Source organism: Cheilinus undulatus, linkage group 5, assembly GCF_018320785.1.
Source record: "Cheilinus undulatus linkage group 5, ASM1832078v1, whole genome shotgun sequence".
NCBI classification, from domain to species: Eukaryota; Metazoa; Chordata; class Actinopteri; order Labriformes; family Labridae; genus Cheilinus; species Cheilinus undulatus.
The window spans coordinates 26,382,249-26,403,522 of record NC_054869.1 but is presented as its reverse complement, the minus strand read 5'-3'; the positions used below and the strand labels follow the sequence as shown (position 1 = coordinate 26,403,522).

The following is a 21,274-nucleotide window of genomic DNA, read 5'->3' as shown; positions in this document are numbered from 1 at the left end:
ATATCAATTCTGATACAACAGCCATATTTTTCAGAAATCAAATTTATCATCACATGGATCTTAATTTGACAGATAGATGAGCAAAATTAAACTCAACCCCAGCTCAAACCAAGGTAATTCCTGCACCTTAAGATTCTACTAACTTAACTTTTAAAACCCAGAGTTTTGAGTACTTCTACGGCCTAAAACTATCTACAAAAACTAACACTGATCAATTTAGCCCACCAAAGCAGTAGTTTAAGTCTGCAGTTAAGTCTGACTTGGACTACTGCAAACTTGGACTCACACATGGGGTGATGGGTTCACTGAGCAAGACAGTGTGGCACTCCAGGTACAAATCAAGACAAATTTTTCATGCAGATTGAAGTTAAGAGTCTTTTGGTCTTTGGTCCTTCCGGTCATACTATACTCTCGTAAGGCCTGAATGCTGACTGATGGCCAGAGGTGCCGACAGGACTCCTTTGTGCCAGGTGTGCTTTTACGGGCACTGGTGTGCTTTCTTGGGCTTGATCCAGCTCACCACATGTTGGGTTCCAGCGACCTGGTGGGTTGGTCCAGATGCCAGGGGCAACCTCACGCATTGTGGAGGGGGCAGCTGAGAGGATATCTGGAGAGATGGGGCACTGGCCTGGCACAGGCCTGGTCAATAGCCAGAGCAGTACAGGACCAGGGCTGATGCAGCAAAGTGCCAAACAGGGATATGCTACCATACCTGACCTGACCTTAGTAGTCGAGTCTAATGACAAACTGCACATTATGACCACTGACAACAAACTGAACATACAGATTATTTATTTAATTATTTTATTTCCTTGTTTTATTATGTAAACTGCAGCTAAAGCATGCTCGTACCTTTATTAAAAAAAAAAAACATACACGTCCAAAGCTTGAAATACCACTTGTCTTTAGTCCAACAGTCAGAAAAAATACTTTCCAATCTTTCTTTGTGTTTTTGAAAACAAGCTAGATGTTAAAATGGTCATGACCAGAACAGACAACTCATATCTGTAATTGTTTAGATGTTTATTTCAGCAGCAGAACTAAGTTTAAATTTGGTGTCTAGTTTTTAACCTCATTACCCTTTGCATATTTATTTACATGCTGATATTTGTAGAGTGATTAGATATCATTTTAAACATCCCAGTCAGAGACTACATGTGTATGCTGGGAGATGGTGGAGCTGCATGCCAGAGTGCAGGACTCATGTGGACCAGAGCTGGGAATAATAGAGGAGTAAGACAGACCTGAAATCTTGAATCATTAAATAGGGAGGAAGTGTTTATCAGGTGATTGTGGATGATGACGCACATTGAGTGAGGAATCAGTGCAGCTTGAGTTGTTTGCCTAAACTAGCTTGAAGCAGGTGACACTCCGCGTAACAATCAAGTTAATTTGAGAGGTGGAGAACGAACCAAGGATGTTGGCAGTGCATGCCTTTTCAGGTTTGTTGTATCTCAACAACAAGTAATTTGCATCCATTAGGCCTTCCATTAGGTTGAGGACTTCAAGTGGGGTTCTGTGTCCAGCCCAGAATCCCTGCCAGAGAGTCAGTCAACACCCCTCCCTTTTGCTGTTTGGCATGAGCTTAAAAGTGATCTGAGGTGAAGCTCCCTCTCTTGCACCCCTTGAAATATGAATGAGGTGACTAAGTTACGTAACTGCAGCCAAAAAGGAACGAGGGCAGAGGGAGGAGAGGGGAGGGCAGAGAAGTAAGATAGCAAGAGGTAAGAAAGGTGAGAGCAGGAGAGGAGAGGAGAGGAGAGGAGAGGAGAGGAGAGGAGAGGAGAGAAGAGGAGACTCACATCGTAAGCTCCAGCTTTGATCTGTTGGTACAGCTTGTGCTGGTCCTCATCCCAGAAAGGAGGGTAACCCACCAGCAGGATGTAGAGGATCACCCCTGAGACACACAGAAAAACACATATGGACCCACACATATACACAGGGGAAATGTTGTCTGAAATGAGCCTCAGTGTGTTTTTTCTTGTGTGCTCTTGCAGAAATTCCAATGTGTTTGTGTGTTGTGTCTTCTGTGTCTCTTTGTACTACTCACCACAGGCCCAGATGTCCACAGGTTTGCCATATGCCTCCTTCCTCAATACCTCAGGGGACAGGTACCCCGGTGTGCCAGCAAATCCTGCAGTAAAACACACAAAAAAAACATAAACAAAACCGTAAAGACATATACGCAATTGATTGGCATGCCTTAGGCAACAGATTGTTTATCTGCTCCATGAATCCGCTTGTATAGAAGCAAGATAATCTTCTGTGAGCTAAAATCTATTCATCCACACAGCAGACTGAGATCTAACAGACAGATTTGAGGGTTTATAGACAGTTGATTGCTAAGGACAGGCTAATCTCTTGTAGGGAAAAACAGGGAAACTTCTGATAGTTAGGGCTGTAGTAGAGATCCAGGCTATATGTGATTATGACAGTTTCAATTATGCTGACATTTTTTTACTTCTAAAGGTGTAAGTTTAGCACTCTGGATTTAATGATAAAGAGCTGGACAGAGAAGATGAAAAACTGATCTAAAGTGATGATAAGGGACAGGCAAAGTCTTGGCACCAGACCATTGTTGGTTGTCACATATTAAATTACAAAACACAACAACAAGTAAATAACCTTTAAATGCAAAGTCTGACAGTACTTCTGTCATTATACAAATACAAGTTGGCGTATGCAATTTGAATGACATTTATGAACTTTGTGGTTGTAATTTGAGGGAATACATCGTTAAAATTCATATTTCATGACCACACAAAGGTGCAGAATAAGATATGTATATAAAGCAAACCAAGAAAGTGAAATACTATCTTTTCTTGCTTTGGTATAAGTTTCTCATTAATACTAAGAGCTAGTGATACTCATGGTTGAATGCTTGAATATCCGATCAAACACAAATCATAATTGTGTTTAGTCAACTAGTCTATGCAAACAATGAGGAAACGGTCAAAACTGATCCCTATTCATTCAAGATGGGATCATGGCAGCAGTGGGTAAACAGTGATGAACATTAGCAATACTTGCACCACGGCCTTCAATCCTCCTTGCAGGTTTAAGTCTACATTACTGCCCTGAATGCCATGATTCATTGCTTTGTGTGAATATAACCACGTGAAACTTTATTCTCATTTTCAAGATCAAAATGCAGCTATGCTATGATGTTCTGATCAGATGCTATCAATGCTAACAGTTCACCATTGTTTACATTGGGTCAAAGAGCATTAGAGCAGCTTGGCAGTAGCCATTAATCAAAACTACACTGAGTCCTAATGGTTGCCTAATGGTTCCTAAAACTGCTTAGTTACAGTTTAGACAAGGGGTCTGACTAGGATTTTGGGCCTGAACTGGTAAAAAAAAACATATATATATATATATAAGATAAGTTAACCAACTAGTAATTCTATTACTGACAAACTAATCAGGTGCATCACTATTCAGAACACTGTATACAGTATATGGCACTGTGCACAGTCCTGGTTAGGGAAGCCAGCTGGAGAAGGGATGCAGACGATGAGAATTGAAGCAAAAATGTTTCTTAGCTACCTAAATTCAGCCACCTTAAAATATGATCAATGCAAGTGAGTGAGAATTTTTCAAATACTTGAGGGGCTTTCAGTGTAAGCAGTAGTTACAGTGCGGTAGGGGTGCGCAAGAGGACGATCTTAGATCGTGAGGAAATATAATTTATCAACAATCTGCCAAAGTAGGGATTGCCCTGTCGCACATTCCACATTTGCAGCTCTATGCTACATCACCCCTCCCCTTTTGCTTCCCAGTAGAGTGGTGATTCAGTTGTTGAATATGAAAGTGAAATTTAACATTTAGTCCTTGAAAATAGCTTGAATATAGCTGAAACTGTCCTATAGTAACCTGCTACATGGATTTCTAAATTGTAACGGTGCCAAAAAATATTTACGTGTACAATCTGCATAAAGTGCAAACTTTTTTGAAAATCTTAGGAGACTGCATCCCTAAACATGTGCTGGGAGTCATGGTGAGCCCTTGAAAGTTGTGGATGAATAAATAAAAATAATTAAAAAATACAACAAATAAAACTAAATTTTTGTTGTTTTTCAGAGCCAGAAAACATAATTATTAGAATATGCAATGTATACCACAAATGGCTCAGAAACTGAGAGTCACAGAGTATAATATCTTGGTATGTGGCTTGATGAGGACTTTTCTTTTAAGTTCCATGTGAACTCTCTGACCTCCAAGCTGCGACAGAAAATTTGCTTCCTGCACAGAAATAAATCAAGTTTTCCATTGTCTTAAGAAGAGAATAGTTGAAGCTGTGTTCCTATCAGTTATTGATTATGGAGATGTAATTTAAAGGCATGCAGCAGCTTCAACACTAAGGCCCATGGACACTGTCTATCACTCTGCCCTTAGATTTATAACTGCCGCCCTATATGAGAAGGCTGGATGGCCTTCCCTTAAAAAGAGGCACAACAGACAATGTTTTTTTTTATATTCTTGAGGCCCTCCTTGGAAAACTACCACCTTACATCTCAGGCTTGTTGGAGTGGAGCTCATGCACTCACATGACCTGCTCTACTGGAACTTTCCTTTGATGCCCCAAGCTCATGGAATACCCACCAAAAATCCCTAAAGATTGAAGTCCTACCCTCTCTTGCAGAGTTTAGGACCTTGGTTTCTAGTCACTTTGTTTCTAAAATCACTTTGTTATTGTTTTGATTGATTTCTACTGGTTTTAACTCATTGTATTTGACTGTTGTTTTATCTTGCTTGTTCTAATGTGCTTGTAATCTCGACGACATTGGAAATGAGGGAAACCTCAATGTCCTTTCGAAATAAATAAAGGGTTGAATTGAATTAAATTGAATACTCATCTATCTGCTGTACGTACCAAACCAGGCCTGCTGATCTCCCTGCACCTCAATGGCGAGGCCAAAGTCAGCAAGCTTTACCGCAGCATTCTTACATTTGCTTGCTAGGAGAAGGTTCTCTGGCTAAAGAGGAATGAAAGGGAGAGAAAAAGGTTAATGATTGATGGGGGACAAAAATACCCTCTGTCTAAAAGCCCATTTTGAGAAAGAGCTGGAGGTAGATGGTTATGCATGCAATAAGTATGTAAGCGGTTCACGCATCAGAACAGAAACACACACATACAAAACAAATACACAGACTATTCCTTGAATAACTTTCATGCACACAAAGAAATTTTATTGTAAAGCTTTGAATGTCCATGCAGCCCAGTCAGTTTGCAGTGCTTTCTGGTCCTCAGTGATGTGGTTCGCTGTGGTCTATAGGCTCCGTCTCTGTGGCCCAGATAATGCAGTCAGCCTCATTATTCTCTGTCAGAAGAGGGCTCTAATAATGGGATGCTATCCCCACTGGCCCCCTGCTTTTTCTCGCTCTGTCTCTCTACATCTCGCTCCATCTCACTTAATCATTCCCTCTGTCACAGACAATGGCACTCTGGTGAATAAAGTATTAAAACAAAATTTGAAGCAGTGAGATTTTTCACACATTAGCCCTGTGATTTACTGAAGACCAGTCCAGGGTGTACCCCACCTCTTAACCAATGACAGCTCTGATCGACTTCAGCCCCGACAACCCCCACATCAGATAGACAGTACAGATAACAGAGGGATGCATGCATGAATGGATATCAATTCAACCTGGGCTCAACAGGTTAAATTTAAAAAAAAAAGCATGCTAGCCTGGGGGAAGTAGGATTTTTTTCAGTTATTGGTGCTACCTAATAATAGTCATTTTTACTTAGATACTGCAAAACCTAGCAGAGCACTCTTTGGCAAGTTCTATGACTGACTGATGCAAGTAATTTAGCCTTCAGGTCAGGGCTTTCTGTAAAAAAAAAAAAAACAGCTAGTTTTCTTGCATCAAAGAGATCTTTGAGTCATGCTAAGGCAAAAGTCAGCAATGATGCATAACTTGTCTCAAATCTTAACTCTATCCCTAACCTGACTGTACTTTATAAACTTTGGAACATAAACAAAAACAGTAACTGCAATAAAAAGTGCATGACTTGGTAAGGAGAAGATTTTAAAAAGTAGGACATTTGGACAGGTTTTGGAAAAATCCTGGTTAGGGCTACAAATATAAACCCCAGGCCCTTTATAATGACATTATAATGAAGGCATGATTATGTTTTTGGTCATGTGATTTATACCTGAATGTAACCATAATTTAGTACTACCTAACAGCACATCTTTTCCAGTGTAATGTTATGATGGTCAACAGAGATTTTGTCCTAAACAAAAGTTAAAGTTAGCTAGGAAGCTGGCTGTTATTGCAGGTCTTTCATCAGTAAAGTTTTATGGAGCAGAAACCTTCATTAATTGATAAATAAAATGTTTGGGAAAGGCATGACTTTAAAAAAAAAAAAATCTCAGAAGGTGATTGGAGGAAGGTTCTGTCTGTCACATTCATGAGTGATTCAATCAGAGCAAAAAGACAAAATAAGGTTTTATGCATTTGTCTTGAGCTGACTGGCTACCGCTGCCGTAGATTGATAATGGTGGAGCTCTTGGTGAATTAAACTGATGCTAAGGCCTGTCAGGAAATAGGAAAAAAACATCTTCTCGGCCAAGACAAGCTTTCAATGTCGCTCTTTGCTCTTGTTTTAAAAAGATATGTAGTGTACTTCAGATTAAACTGCCACTACAGCTACACCCGAGCTAATAGCTACCGGGGCAGCAACCATTGCAAACACAGGCAAACCCCACTTGTAACGATTGCAAATCCATGCCAAAGCAGACCGGAAGAAGAGCATAAACATCTGTCATAAAAAGCTTTTATCATTGTTTTTATTCTTAACTTAATACAGAAACGTGGTCAAATTCTAGTAAAATTGATGCTATACTACAGCTACATTCAAGATAATCACTGCACTGGAAGCAGCCCTTACAAACAGCTTTTAGTACAAATAAACCTTTAGCTACAGCCTTGTTCTCCTCAAATGACACTGTTTGGTCAGAACAGTGTCTGGTTCGACATGTTTGAACATTGTGGATTAGAGCTTTTCAAAATGGCAAATCCATCTGCTTTGCAAGGTTAAACGTGAGTGGAGAACAACTCACACTGGGCAATTAAGCCATTAACTGCATATGCAATGCAATCATATGTACCGTGCGACAGATTGACATGTTTTTAGCTTAAGCATTCAATTGATAGTTGTAACACTAAGTTACACTAGACAAATCTTGCTTCCACAATTAACCTGTCTACCAGCAGCATAAACAAATAAATCCTTTTGCTTTGAATAACACTAACAGAAAAATGACAGCTACCTTTGGAGTCAGAACTAAGAATTGTCCTTTAGGAGTTCCTTTATATCTGTGCCTGGCAACGCAGATCACGATGAACAGTGTTTTTGCACTGAGGTCTTCCTCAGTGCCACAGTGTTGTGACAACGTTGAGGCCCAGAAATAAAAATCCTTTAAAAGGACATTTCTGACTGAGTGCTGACTGTTCAGTGTTTTGAGTGTCTTTATGTCATGCACCTTAAGAGGTCAGATTGATTGAGTGTTCCCCTTCCTTTGTCCTTGCTGAGCTGTGAGTGTCAAACTTCGACCTGGTGTGGAATATCAGTTTGTGATCGTTGTAAAAATTTTGACCATAGTTGATAGATATTGATCATTGAAAATGTTGTACTAAACTGTTTATAGAGAGCCTCCAATAATTAAACGTAGTCAAAAAAAATGCTCTTCTGGATAAATTAAGTCCATTTGAAGTCACTTCTGCACATCTGCCCTCTCTTTTAATAAGGCTGTGTAACAGTTTACCTAACCCAGTATTTTTGGTACATAAACAAATAAAAGTTTACCACAGTAAACAGCACCACGAATGCTGCATAAAGAGAATAAGGGCATTATGTTTAGGGTGCGTTACTTTGGGTGCAGTTCTGACACCAATCTTTGTCCCTGCAGCAGTGTGTCTTTGCACCCTTTGCCTTTATTTCTCTGCTCTCCTTTGCTAATTTGTAAGAAGGCAAATGAGTATTTAATGTGCAGACACTGAGAAGCTTGCTTTTATAGCTGTTGAGCCCATAAGTTAAAAAGAAAGGGAATGAGAGACAGTGAGTGAGTGGACTAGTAATCCTAAGGCGCTGTGCCTACCTCATGTCATCACATTCTCCCTGCTCTACCATTTGGTTAGGCTTTCCTCTTTTGTAAACGAAGGAGATAGAACTTGCCAACGCTGCAGCAGTAAGATAATCCGCGAAAACGGATGTGGGTGGGAATTTTGATGAAGCATGTGCTTCCATCAAAAAGGTGCAGAAATGGGTGCCCCCCCCCCAATCTCTTCAACATACACACATATAATCAAGCATGCACACAAAGACACTGGTACAAGAGCGAGAGAGGGCATATGTGCATCTGAGAGCAGTTCATGAGTGGGTGTTTCATAAAAATGACTCCCTTCTTTCTCACTACCCTTTCATTGCTTTGTCTGATAATCAGGAGCTGCTGCGACTCAATGTTCAGAGAAAGCTAGACCTCAGATTCAAAGGATATTTCTCTTTTGGCAGAAGTAGTGTAGTGTGGAAACAGAAACCAAGCCTGACTTATTTTGCCTAAATAAAGAAATACTGCATGCTTAAATATGTTGAATACGGTGTCAGTAAGGAGTTCACCCATTACATTTAAAAGACTTTAAATACTGCCCTTTGTCTGACATATTTTTGCCCCTTAAGTTTATCTCATAACAGAATAATTAGATGGCATCCAGTAAAAATATAGGGTGATTGGTGTCACCTTTATCTGATGCCTATATTTAATCTGTTTGCTGTGTCATAGTTTCCTTTGCTATAACCCAATTCCTTATTTGAGGGATCTTGTCACCTAGGCTGTCCTCAGTCGTCACACTGTGACCTATTGCATGAAATACTCCCCAATGCTTGGGTGTGAAACCAGATAGGCGTGTCGTCTAAATAAAGAAATAGCCACAACAGTTCTGATAAACACAACACGCCTTTGCTGGAACACTGGGACTGACATTTTGCATAGAAGATGTGTCTGCTTGACAAAAGTGCAACAAGCCCAACAAGATGCGATATTCAAGCATGCACAAACAAAAAAAGGAAAAAACAGGGAACAAGATATGACAGCAAGAGGACTGGAGACTTCAATCTGTTCACACTCTGATTCACACACAGCTCACTGTATCTAAGGCGCTGCTTTGTTCAAAGAAACCATTTTACAAGCACAGCTTTAAGCCAGATTTAAACTCTTAAAAAACAACAACAAAACTTCACATTAGTTTGAAGTTCACAGTCAGTTATCACATTGAACAGCACTTTCATTTGTTGTAAAGCCTTACTGAAATGACATTTCAAGTTTAGTGAGACTCCTTTAGAATTCTTAAAAGGGTACAAAATACATTTCTCAATAATCCCATATGAAACTTTCTTCTCCCAGCCTTGAAAAACAGTGCTGCCAGTTGGCCATTACAACCAAATGTCACAGTATCGTACAGCAGGGGGCACAAAATGAGTCATCACATTTAAAGCGCTGGGGGTCATTAACTGATCTATAAAGGCAATCTAAACCACACAGGCTGTCTCATTATAAAAAGTTAACATCTTCTGACTGGGAAATGAACCAGAGGTCAGATTAAGTATCCTCCATGGCCATGTTGCCAACTGTGCAATGACAAGATCCTGTTCCAAAAGGGTTACAGAGCGGCGGCATTGCTCAGCCTGCATGACCAGCGCCGCATGCCTCAAACCTCCACAGACCAGGGGAAGTGGTGTTTACACAACAGGAGGAGAAGGTGACTGCACAGAGCTGTGTACAGCAGGGCAGCGTCACAGGATAGTCAAAGGGGGTATTTTATACTCTTTAAGTGATTTTTGAAGCTGGAGAAACTGATGTAGACAGACACTAGAGCCTCTTTCACACATGCTCTAAATTCCAGAAAATTTGCAGGGAAAATACACATATAGTCTGCATGTGGGAATACAAAAGATAGAATCTGTTCACCCCAACTTAGAACAGACTTTTCCTGTAAAACCCTCCAATACAAAGTCTGCTCTGAGGTTGGGCAAGTGATTGTGTGAATACAGCAGAATAAATGCGCAATGATACATACAATTAATTTGATCAATATTGAGATCACAGTCATTAATCACAATTGATTTTTGATTTAAAGGTTGTTTTTTTTTTATTGCTTAGTTTTTATTTTGGAAAAGCTGTATCCTGATACTAACCTACTGCTAGGGCTAGACTTAGAAAAAAATTCTACAACGGTCTTTTGGCCCACCTTAGCCCCCAACAGTTGGTCATATACGACACAGAAAGCAGCCTGAAATACAGCTACTGTTCTGGGCTACACAACTCAAAAGTAGCTTAAGCAAGAAGGTAATGTCAAAGAATAAGACCTAGTGTTCAATATTAATCCTCATCTAACAATGGATTTATCAAATGCTACTTCCTTTTATAACCTAATATGCTTACTTTTAATTCAATTAATGTTGATGATTAAACTACAAGATTTTCGCTGCAAACTAATCTTTGTTTGCATTGCTTTCATGAGTCTAGCATACATGTGCTATACAATATATGGACAAAAGTATTTGGAGCCTCCACTTTTCCTGGAGGGCTTTCCAAGAAGAGGAAGGTGGTCATGGTGGAATAGAAAAAGCATCTTCTCCAAACTGTTGCCACAAAGTTGGACGCATATCATTTTCCAAAATGTCTTGGTATGCCGAAGCATTAAGATTGCTCTTCACTGAAGAAAAGAGGCCTAGCACAAACCCTGAAAAAAACAACTTCATGCCATTATCCCTCCTCCACCAAATGTCACAGTTTGCCTAATGCAGTCAGGAAGGTAACATTCTCCCAGCATACGCCAAACCAAACTCTCCCATCTGACTGCCAACGGAGAAGTTTCCACTTCTCCACAGTCCAGTATTGGTGTGCTTTACACCACTCCATATGACACTTGGCATTGGATTTCGTGATGTGAGGCTTGCATGCAATGATGTTTGAAGAGAGGGAACTGTTTTTATGCTACCATTAATGCCAGTGGAAGTCTGTAACTCCTCAGCTATGGAATCAGCAGAGCGTTGGCATCTTTTATGCCTCATGCGCCTTAGCAGTTGATGACCCTACTCTGTGATTTTACACAGATTTCTGCTTTGTGGCTGAGTTGCTGTTGTTCCTAAACACTTCCACATTCTAATAACATCACTTACAGATGACTGTGGAACATCCAACAGAGATAAAATTTAACAGCTTGTCTTATTGCAAAGTTGGCATCCATCACAGAACCACGCTTGGAGTCACTGAGCTCTTCAGGACAACCCATCTAGTATCACAAATGTTTGCAAATGGAGACTGCATGACTAGGAGTTTGTTTTTTTACACCTGGGACAATGGATCTGATTGAAACACCTGAATACAAAAATTAACAGGTGTGGCCAAATACTTTTGTCCATGTAGTGTATGTCTTTTGTACAGTTTATTAGGCAACTTTACTTCCTCTTTACGTCTGTGTGTGTACACGTGCGGAAAAGAAGTTAGGATGCTGCCAGCTTTAGTTAGGTAGTTCATTGAGCAGAGTTAAGTTGTGTGGAAATAAATATTACTATGATAGCATATCCACTGAATATAATTTGTAACCAAAAGAATTCAAATGAGTAAATGTATTTCTAAAAAATTTTTCAACAGAGGGCCACACAGAGTCTTCTACAGGTGAAGCAAGCATTTAAAAAATTTGCCAACAGTGTTTCTCCGATTATTAGAAGGTCAAAACAGTAATGTGATTAAAATTCAATTAATAGGCAGGCCTAGCAGCAGGTAACACTCTGGATAATTTACTTTAAGTGACTAGGAGGATTTTTGTCTCAGAGAATTCCTTGAATGTGTTCTAGTCATATCAACGAGGAAAAATTCCCCATGATCAAAGACCGTATGAGCTGTCCAATTGTCCCCTCTCTCACCAAAACCCGTTTGGTGTAGTGGGACCAGAACCAGACAATAGCCATCTATTTTGGATGTAAGTGAGAGTGGCTAATTCGGAAAACGTCCAGATAAAAATGTCTTGAAATTCACAGGACTTTATGTATGAAATGGACTGATTGTTTTTCTTACTGTGAGACCACATATTCTGTCTAAGTTGCTATGATTTTATCATGTGGAGTTACAAAAGCCTTTTTATACATGAAATCCAGAAAAGCCTCGATAATCAGGTCCTGACATTTTCTGGTCTTGTTCTTTTACAGATCCCACATAGCAAAAGATTGTGTGTGTTCAAAAACTCTCACAACTCAAAATAAAATGTGAAAGAGTCTTCAATCATATTTCCATGAGGCAAAGCGGATAATACCCTTATATGTCTTACCACCCAGTTTCACAATGAATAACCTTTCAATCTGTGTCCAAACATTTGCACCCCTTGCAAACGATGTCAGGAAATTTCCCAGAGTGAAATGCATGTGTGAAAGGTGCTAAACAAATATCAGAATTCAGGGGGCACAAATAAATTTGAGTACCAAGGTTTTACAAGTGACATTATGTCCACAAAGATTACAGACAGTTACTTTTACGATACACAGACTACACAAATAACACACTCAGGAACCTCGGTGCACAAACACATTGACACTCTGAAAGGGAAAGCAAGGTGATCCCCATCACTCACCTTCAGGTCCCGGTGCACCACACCCATTTGATGGCAGTGAAGCACCGCCTCCAGGATCTGCTGGATGCAATGACTGCATGCAAACACCAAGGGGGGAGGGGGGGGCATGTTAGTTTGAGCAGCGCTACAATCCCGTGCACAGGCCAGAAGTGTGGGGAACAAAGGGGAGGGAAGGTAGGGGGAGGTATGATAAGGAGTAGGGAGGGATTAAGAGGTTCAGCAATGTTGAAAGGAATCCTCTGTAGCAAAATGTCATCTTTTAATGTCCTTTTTTAACTTTGTCTGACCACAGTTAAGTATACAGCCAAGATTGTGCAAGTGAAGCTACATGTGCTAGCTTGTCTAACGACAGTCAAAATGTAACATTTTCAATAAGCTGCATCTTAATAAAGTTTAATGTCAACAATGGATGTATTCTTACTTGCTGTCAAAATGAGCTTCTCACTTTATGAACAAATAAGCAGTTTAAATTGATAAAATGCCCTGCAGCCATGCAGATTTAATCACTGACTTTCATTAGTAAGGTTTAAATTAGCTGAAGCTCGAGGTTGGACTCGGTAAACTCTGCAGCAGAAGATTCCTTTGAGTCTATGTTTTGCTTAACCAATCGACAGAATCTATGATCGTCTTTGTCTTAAAAACCTACTCATAAAATCCACAGACAAACTCTTGGGGAGAAAGTTTAACTGCTCATTTGGCTGTGGATATCCCACCACCCTCCATGTTTTATCCAGCAGGCCTTGAGAGATGAGAGAGGGTGTGAGTATGTGTCTGGCCATCGGAGGCATAGAGGGCAATGATGAAGAAGGTGAAGGAATGAGTGAGTCATTGTACAACTTATAACATTTAAAAGATGTGTCTGGGATCAATGCCACGTCTGGCTGGCCTCTGCTGACAAGATCTGTCAGTGTGATGTCAGCAAGCTAAACCCTGAGAAAGACACGTATATGTATGTGTATAAAGACAAAGGGGCATGTGTGCAGCATTTCCTGGGCCCAGCTTTGACTGATGCAGTGAAAACCCACACTCACTTTTTTACTTACACAAGCAAGCACCTCTGCTGTTGTTGATGTGGATTTGTATATGGATAAAAGCTGCATCATGCACGTGCGCTTCCTGTGCACTGACAAAGTCAACTTTAACTTTGTATTATTGTAAATGAGAAACAAAAGATCTCATATTTTTGAGATTTGTGAGGATTGTATTTCTAGTGAGTGGGTGTGGCTTCAGCTCATTTTTCATGATTTTGAAGCTTAATTTCAAAAACTTGTAGATGTCTCTCATGAATGAAATTTGGCCTGGTGGTTTATAACATAATGGCCTGTCATACAATAAACCTAAAATAATTTTTTAAATAATTGTACATGGACTTTAACAGATCATTTATGTGTGGTCTAAGACTTTGCATTATTTTCAGTGTTAGTGCCACTTGTATAGAATTGCATGGCCTTGTTAAAGAAAAGTCAGGAATAACTGAAGTAAATGGGACTGTGGTTTTGGATAGTATATCACATACAGTCTCAACTTAATCCCTACAAATCAGCAACTTCTTTTAATTCCTGTGGTTTTTAATACAATGTCAAAGTTTCTTGAAATTGATCAAATGTGATAAATTGGTAGCCTACAAATGAAGACTCTTGGGGCTCTGGGCTCTGCTTTAAAATTGCCAGCCAGTTGGCACATTTCTTTTTGTACCTGTCCATCCATAGTAGCCTGTCTAAGGGGTACACTCCCTTTTGGACAACCCTCTAACATCCCTAATTTCTAATAAGATTTGAAAATCAGGTATCTTCCTGCAAATGAGGAGAAACTTTCCAGAATTTTCTTATTTCTGATTTCAACTAGGGATGGGTACGAGTCAATGTAGCTGTCATTATTCAAGCAGCGTTTCATTATTCACCCACTCTACACATGCTGTTCTCAGCTGCAATATTTTGATTGATTTATTGTTACAGCTAACTGAATAAACTTGAAGAAATGATAAAGAGTAAGAAAATAATAAAGAGTACACAGAGGTAAATGCCCTCCAGCCAGCACCATCACCATTAGTCCTACATATCACACTATCCTGGTAGTGTCATTAATAGATTATTATTAAGACTGACAAATGAGGAATGAGTCAGCCAGAAGCCTTTGAGTGTGTGTAATGCTGAACACTATAGCTAAAGAAGACAGACACCTGTTGAATTCCAACAAACATATGACCATAAAGCACATGTTCCACTGATAGGCTGCAATAAAGTTGGGCCCAGGCTGCTTAATGTTAAATCATTAGGAACAAGGAAACACAAGAGAAACGTGACAGAGAAAAATACATCTGCATGCTTGTAAAGTTCAGTGCTATAAATCAGAGTCATGTGTCTAATTTCTAAAGGTCTCCCAATGAATAAATACTGGCCAGCTCACATTTACAGCCACAGTGCTCAGAGCAGTGTGCGTTACCTTGCACTTTTATTCATACATAAACGCTGCCTTGTGTTAAAGTATGCATGTACTTCTGTGTGTCTCTGTGTGTCCATGTTCTTTCGCCACCTTTCTGTAAGCTATTGAGCTCTGTAACTGGCAGGGTAAGAATCTTCTGCATGATGGAAGGATTTCATGGAAAACTCTCCTGAGCTACTGATCAACTGGATGCAGGTTAATGTCTGCATTTGTGTTTAATTAGATCTGGGTTGTGTGTTCACTTTCCCCCTTTGTTTTCATAACACTGAGGCTGCAATGTGACCTAATCTTGGTGGGGTAGTTTTTTTTTGTTTTTTTTTGCTTTAAATGTTAAGCACTGTCTAACCTATGAAAAACAGGCACAGTAAACAGCAAAACATTACGGCATTTCAAAAGCCAGACATTATGATTTTTGCTGCATTGCTTTGTGCTTGGATGAAAAAAGTACTGTAATTATGATTTCAAAAAGGAACCTGGCCCACAAAATATCACTATTTAATCTTTTCAAAGTAAACAATAAAAAAGAAGACATGTGTTGCACTAGGTGTAGAGGGACAGAAGAAAAACAAAAGCCAACAACAATATTTATCCTTCATAACATCATATATCCTAATATTGGGCATTATATTATCTTTATAAACTTAAAACAAAAAGTAAGGCAATTTGTGTTTGGTACATTAATTCGTTGTTGTAACAATGCTTCTTGGCAATAAATTTTATACCGCTGGAAAGCCTGTTTATTACCCTTTTAAATGGTGCCACATTTGTAAGGATCATGCAATTGTGGGATGAGCAGCAGAGCTGAGTATGTGGGTTGCACCAATGAAAAATGTGCCAAATCTTCTCTGCCAATGCCAATGCCAAAGAGCTTATTTTGCTCTTGCTATTGATTCGTGTTTTGAGCTTCTGGTACCCCCAGGTGCTGCCAATCAGGTGCCTGATTGGCAGCACCTGTGAGCATGGGCCCTGCTACAGTGGTCAGTAGATGTCTGCTTCAAAATCGCATGCCACATTTGACTGATCTGGATAGGGCCCGTCAACTGCAACTTCAAGCTGGTGTTCCGCAAGACCAAGCTGCGGCATTGTTTGGAGTGAACCCTAGTACCATCTCCAAACTGAAGGCCAAGTTCCATATAGCGGGGGGATGTCAGAGACAGGCCGGGAAGTGGGCGTCCCAAGAAGATGACACCCCAAGAAAACCGTTTCTCACCCTGTCAGCAATAACTCTATCCTCCAAGATGACAACACTCGCCCCCACAGAGCGGGGTTTATCAGAGACTACCTCCAGAATTTGGGAGTGGAGAGGATGGGATGGCCTGTCAGCAGTCCTGACCTTAACACCATTAAACACTTGTGGGATCAGCTTGGGCATGCTGTTCATGCCAGAGTGACCAACACAACCATGTTGGCTGACTTGCGACAAATGCTGGTTAAAGAATGGGATGCCATCCCACAGCAGTGTGTGACCAGGCTGGTGACCAGCCTGTGTATGGTTCTTCCACAAGCTACTGAGGCTCCTGTTTGTTAAATGAATAAATTGTTAAACGGTCAATATGTCTTGTTCCTTCAAACTTCAATCACCCAATCCACCAAACACCAAACAAGAGTCAATGGCAAAATAAGCTGTTTGGCATTGGCAGAGAAGATTTGGCACATTTTTCATGGGCGCAAACCATATACTCAGCTCTGCTGCTCATCCCACAAATGCATGTTCCTCACAAATGTGGCGCCATTTAAAAGGGTAATAAACAGGCTTTCAAACAGTATAAAATTTATTGCCAAGAAGCATTGTTACAACAAAGAAATAATGTACCGAACAGAAATTGCCTTACTTTTTGTTTTAAGTTTAGTTACACTAAAGAAGAGGATATCTGATCTAATTTTAATACCCAATTTAATTCAGAAATACAAATAAACTATGACATTTTTTCAGCCAAAAAAGTGCATCATAAGAGATTTGGTTGCACTGTTATGGAGTCAGGTTAAAATTGCAACAGTGTATGCCTGGCTTTAACCAGCAGTGCCACCTCTCTCCTCTAACGCAGTATTAGGTCTAACATTTAGAAGAGGAGGTGTTCACATGATTGAAAATAAAACATGTATGAAATCTATTTCTGTGTCTGAATGAAGCATAAACAAGCTGAGTGATGTGTTATTCCATCAGTGTTAACACAGAGCTGACAACAACAAACCCAGAGGGGACTTAAATTTCCTTTTGTTTGTTTTTTCAAAGGCCATTAATAACAATATCGGATATATTTGATATCTGAAATATCAGTTGCTCTGAACTGGCAGGTCAGGACCCTAAAGTGGGTCATGGAGCCATATTCAGTGGGTCAGGACTGTGTTCCTGTAGTCAAAAAGACTACAAAGAACACACATGTTATTCTGCCTCTTGTTCTGTCACAACTTGACTGTCTGCGGTCCAAGCTGAACTATTTTTCATAATAAAAGATTTGACTGGTCGAAAAATAACAGACATTTGAGCCATGATTTCTCAGCATGTAGTTGGTGGGTCTTGAGGCCATAGGCCAGCTGAGAACTGGGGGCTAAATTAAAGTCCCTGTAAAGTGATTAAAAAATCTGTATTTTAGGATTGTTGGATGACTGGCCTTTGTGCTCTGAACCACCAGGCCAAATTTCAGTCCTGACAAACATATCTAGGCTTCTAAACAGAGGGATTACATTTACTGTTTTCTGGCACAAATATGATACTTTAGTGATGCATAGGCCACTGTGGTTGTTAGATTTGGGAAACATACCTCACAATGAACAAAATTACAGCATGTAGATGGATTTTAATTTTCAATGAGGACACTGACATCAGCAAATAATTTACGTCACGTCATGGGCTCCTACTCTGCCCAGATTAAACAAAGCCAGGAAAGAGGTGGACAACGGTCTAAATCAAAAGTTCAGTCATACATAGATCTCAGTGTTTTCACATGTTTACAGCAACCTTATTCCAACCTTATTCTTGTGTGTTAAGAAAAATTTTGGATTTCACTTTACAGGAACTTTAATGTTTAGATTAGGGATACATGATAAAAGATATCAGTTTACATAGGTCTTTTGGTCATGCCTAAAAATCAGCAAATGTATTAATATGTGTGGTTGATATTTACAGCCAATATAGGCCAATATCAACAGCTGATGTATGGGCTATAAATATCAGCTGAAATTTTTATATCTGCAATAATTTACTTTTGAGCTATTATGTGGCCACATCAATATTGAGCCCATAATAATGTGCATCTCTAGTTTAAAATGTTGCATATAATACATTTAAAAATTTAAATTGTAACAACTCTAGTACAAGCATTAATAAAAAAGAAGTTGGAGTACTACTGGTCTGATAACAAACAGCTAGAATTTAGGACTGACATAAAACTAGTATATTTCTTTTTCTTAAAGTCATACTTGATGTTGAATTAGGCTGTCGTGAAGATCAAGGGATCAATATAATTGGCTGAAAGTGTGGAGGAGGAGGAGGAGGAAAGAAGAAAATCAATAAAGAAGGCAATAAATATTTCTTCAGCTTGTTTTATCTATTCTGGTGGGAGAAATTTATGTCTGAATGGGCATGTGTAAACACTGGATATTTATTACACCTGCAGGAGGATGTGTGATCACTGTGGGTGACTGACTATGTGAGTGTGCAAGGCTTTTTCAATGATCAATCTGGTTGTCAGTCAGTGCAACAGGAGCTTTAGTTTTGTTCTTGTTTGTAGAATGATTGATAGATTGCGTTGGAGATGAAATGAAGGGAGGGTGGTGGGTGAGGAAGGCCTGAATCCTCCAAATATAACTAACAAAAAATACAATCAAAAAGAAGAGAACAACAAAAGAGCATACCCAAAGACAAACTGGACAAGGCGGACATTAGACAAGCAACTGACAGGAAAGACACGTACAGACGGGACGAAGGAGAAAAAGGAAGTGAGGAAAGGGACGAAGGGAGGAAAAGAAGCATGCAAGGATTGGGGGGGAGGGACGGGTGAGGGATGCAGATGCTCTCTACATATACTAACCTTCAGGTCCCTGTGCACTATGTCATGTTGGTGAATGTGATGGACACTTTCTAGAATCTGATGAATACAGTGACTGTGAAAACAAAACAGAAAGAGGAGGGATGGTGAGGGGATGAACGGGGGAGGGAAACGAAGGGCAGATATGGATGATGAGGATGTGCAGAAAAAAGATGAAAGTGGAGAAATGAGGAAGAGAAGCAGGGGATCAAAGGAGAGGGATGAGGATGCTAGGAAAAAAGAGTAATTTGCAAGGTCAATATGAGATGAATACGACAAATTTAGAGATGAGAAAACAGAGGATGAAATGAGGAGGGAGAGACAGGTGAAGGAGAGGGAGAGTGATGCAGAGAGAGATGTTGGGAGAGGGAAAGGTGGGTGGAGGAGACAAAAATGTTTTGCTTTTTAAACGTAATGAGAGACAAGAACAGCCACAGCAGAACAACATGACAGAAATCACAACAAGACTTGGAGAGGAGAGGAGAGGAGAGGAGAGGAAACCAAATAATCAAAGGTGACAGATTGTGAAAGTAAGGAAAGGAAGCACTTAAAGAGCAAAGAGAGATAATAATACAAGATCAGAATGCTTAAGTCAGGCTGAAACTGAATCGTAAAAGACTGGTGGGTAGAACAGTGCTATTTTTCCATCACTGAAAGTAAACACATCACTGTGTGTGCTGCAAAAAATAATGTAACCTTCCTTACTCTTGTGTTTGTATGTGTGAGTATGAGAAAGTGTAATGTGCAGAATATGTGAGCAATAACGGGCGCAAAGAGACAGGCAGCCTGCAGGATCCACACCCACACATCGTCTAGTGAGTGGGAGGACCGAGAGAGAGAATGAGAGAGATAAATGTGCTCACTTGCTCATAAACACACTCACACATACTTCAGCCCACATATCTGAAAAAAGTCTCTCTGACTGCAATCACATCCTGATCTTAAACCTTAAAGCTGGGCTTCGCAAGTTTGGAGAAACCAGTAAGAGTGAGCAGGATTTTGAAGGCATTAAAGCAAAAAAAAAAAAAAAAAAAAAAAAAAAAAGCCAAACCACTAACTGGAAATGAGTGCATGTGCACTTCCTGACTTCTGCTAAAGGATGAGTCCATAAGAAAGTACTGAGAGGGACACTTGCCAGCTGTATCAACCTGGCATCCTCTGCCATTCTTGTGAAACTCCCTCTTAAATCCAGACAATGTGAAATGAATGCACTGACAGAGCAGACACCAAACAGGCTTGTGCTCATCCAGTTATATATAAAAGGGCCTCCTAATGCTTGCATTAGCAAAAAATCCATGAAAGATTGAATGATTTACTAATTTTTGCATAGATAACAGGAATTGCTTCCGAACTGACCTGCCTACCCTGGCTTTCTTTCACCCAGCGTGCATAAACCATTGACATAAATAATGATGGATGCAGTGTCTCCTCCTGTTGTTCAAATCCAGCCAAAGCACCCCCTGCAACGTCCACTGATATACAATGCCTATAAAATGTATTCACCCCCTCGGATGTTTTGCCCTTTTATTGATCTTATAATTCAATCATAGTCAAGATGAAGTCAAGCCAACTGGTGCTAGTAGTCTCACAATTAGTGAAATGGAGATCACCTGAGTGCAGCAAATGTGTCTCCAGTGATTGTAGAATAAAGACATCTGTGTCTGGAAGGTCCAGTCACTGTTAATCGGTATTCCTGGCTACCATTACACCATCAAGACAAAAGAACACTTCAAAACATTTAGGGTGCTTTCACATTAGGCCCAGCTTTTTCAAACTGCGCCGCAGCGCGATTCCTCCACCTCCCCGTTCCCCCCACTGGCTTGCTTTCACACTAACAATATTGAACCGTGCCTGGCCCACTTGCGTATTTACTCGGTCAGAAACAATAGGTGGCGGTATGCACATAGCTGGTTTACAACCCCACAAAGGAGGCAAAAGAAGAAGAAGCTACCATGGCAACCACTGGGGTCATGACCTGAGCGAAGACTGCTTTTGTTTTGACCGAGCAAAGTCCATCCTGCAGCCATGGATGATTAAAATCACTTTTTAAGATGCCAGCAACTTCACTCTTTGTATCTGCACATCCATGTGCAGCTCAGAGGATTAAATGGGCTCATGCTCCGCAGATACAGCAGCTTTTGAGGTGACAGGAGACTTTTATTGCC

General features: G+C 40.1%; 1 protein-coding gene across 25 annotated transcripts in view; it reads right to left on the bottom strand.

Moving 5' to 3' along the window:
* The window catches only part of camk2b1 (calcium/calmodulin-dependent protein kinase (CaM kinase) II beta 1), a 128,488-nt gene that overhangs the window by 56,386 nt on the left and 50,828 nt on the right, over positions 1–21,274 (bottom strand). For 12 of the 25 annotated variants that reach the window (XM_041787538.1, XM_041787551.1, XM_041787541.1 and 9 more), the window contains exons 6-9: positions 19,113–19,185; positions 4,877–4,979; positions 2,051–2,134; positions 1,803–1,897 (exon numbers count right to left, since the gene is read on the bottom strand). In XM_041787538.1, the coding sequence (XP_041643472.1) occupies positions 1,803–1,897; positions 2,051–2,134; positions 4,877–4,979; positions 19,113–19,185 (355 nt within the window). Of the gene's footprint in view, positions 1–1,802; positions 1,898–2,050; positions 2,135–4,876; positions 4,980–12,639; positions 12,713–19,112; positions 19,186–21,274 lie in introns of those variants that run through there. The other 13 variants (XM_041787539.1, XM_041787540.1, XM_041787552.1 and 10 more) reach the window with 2 other exon arrangements.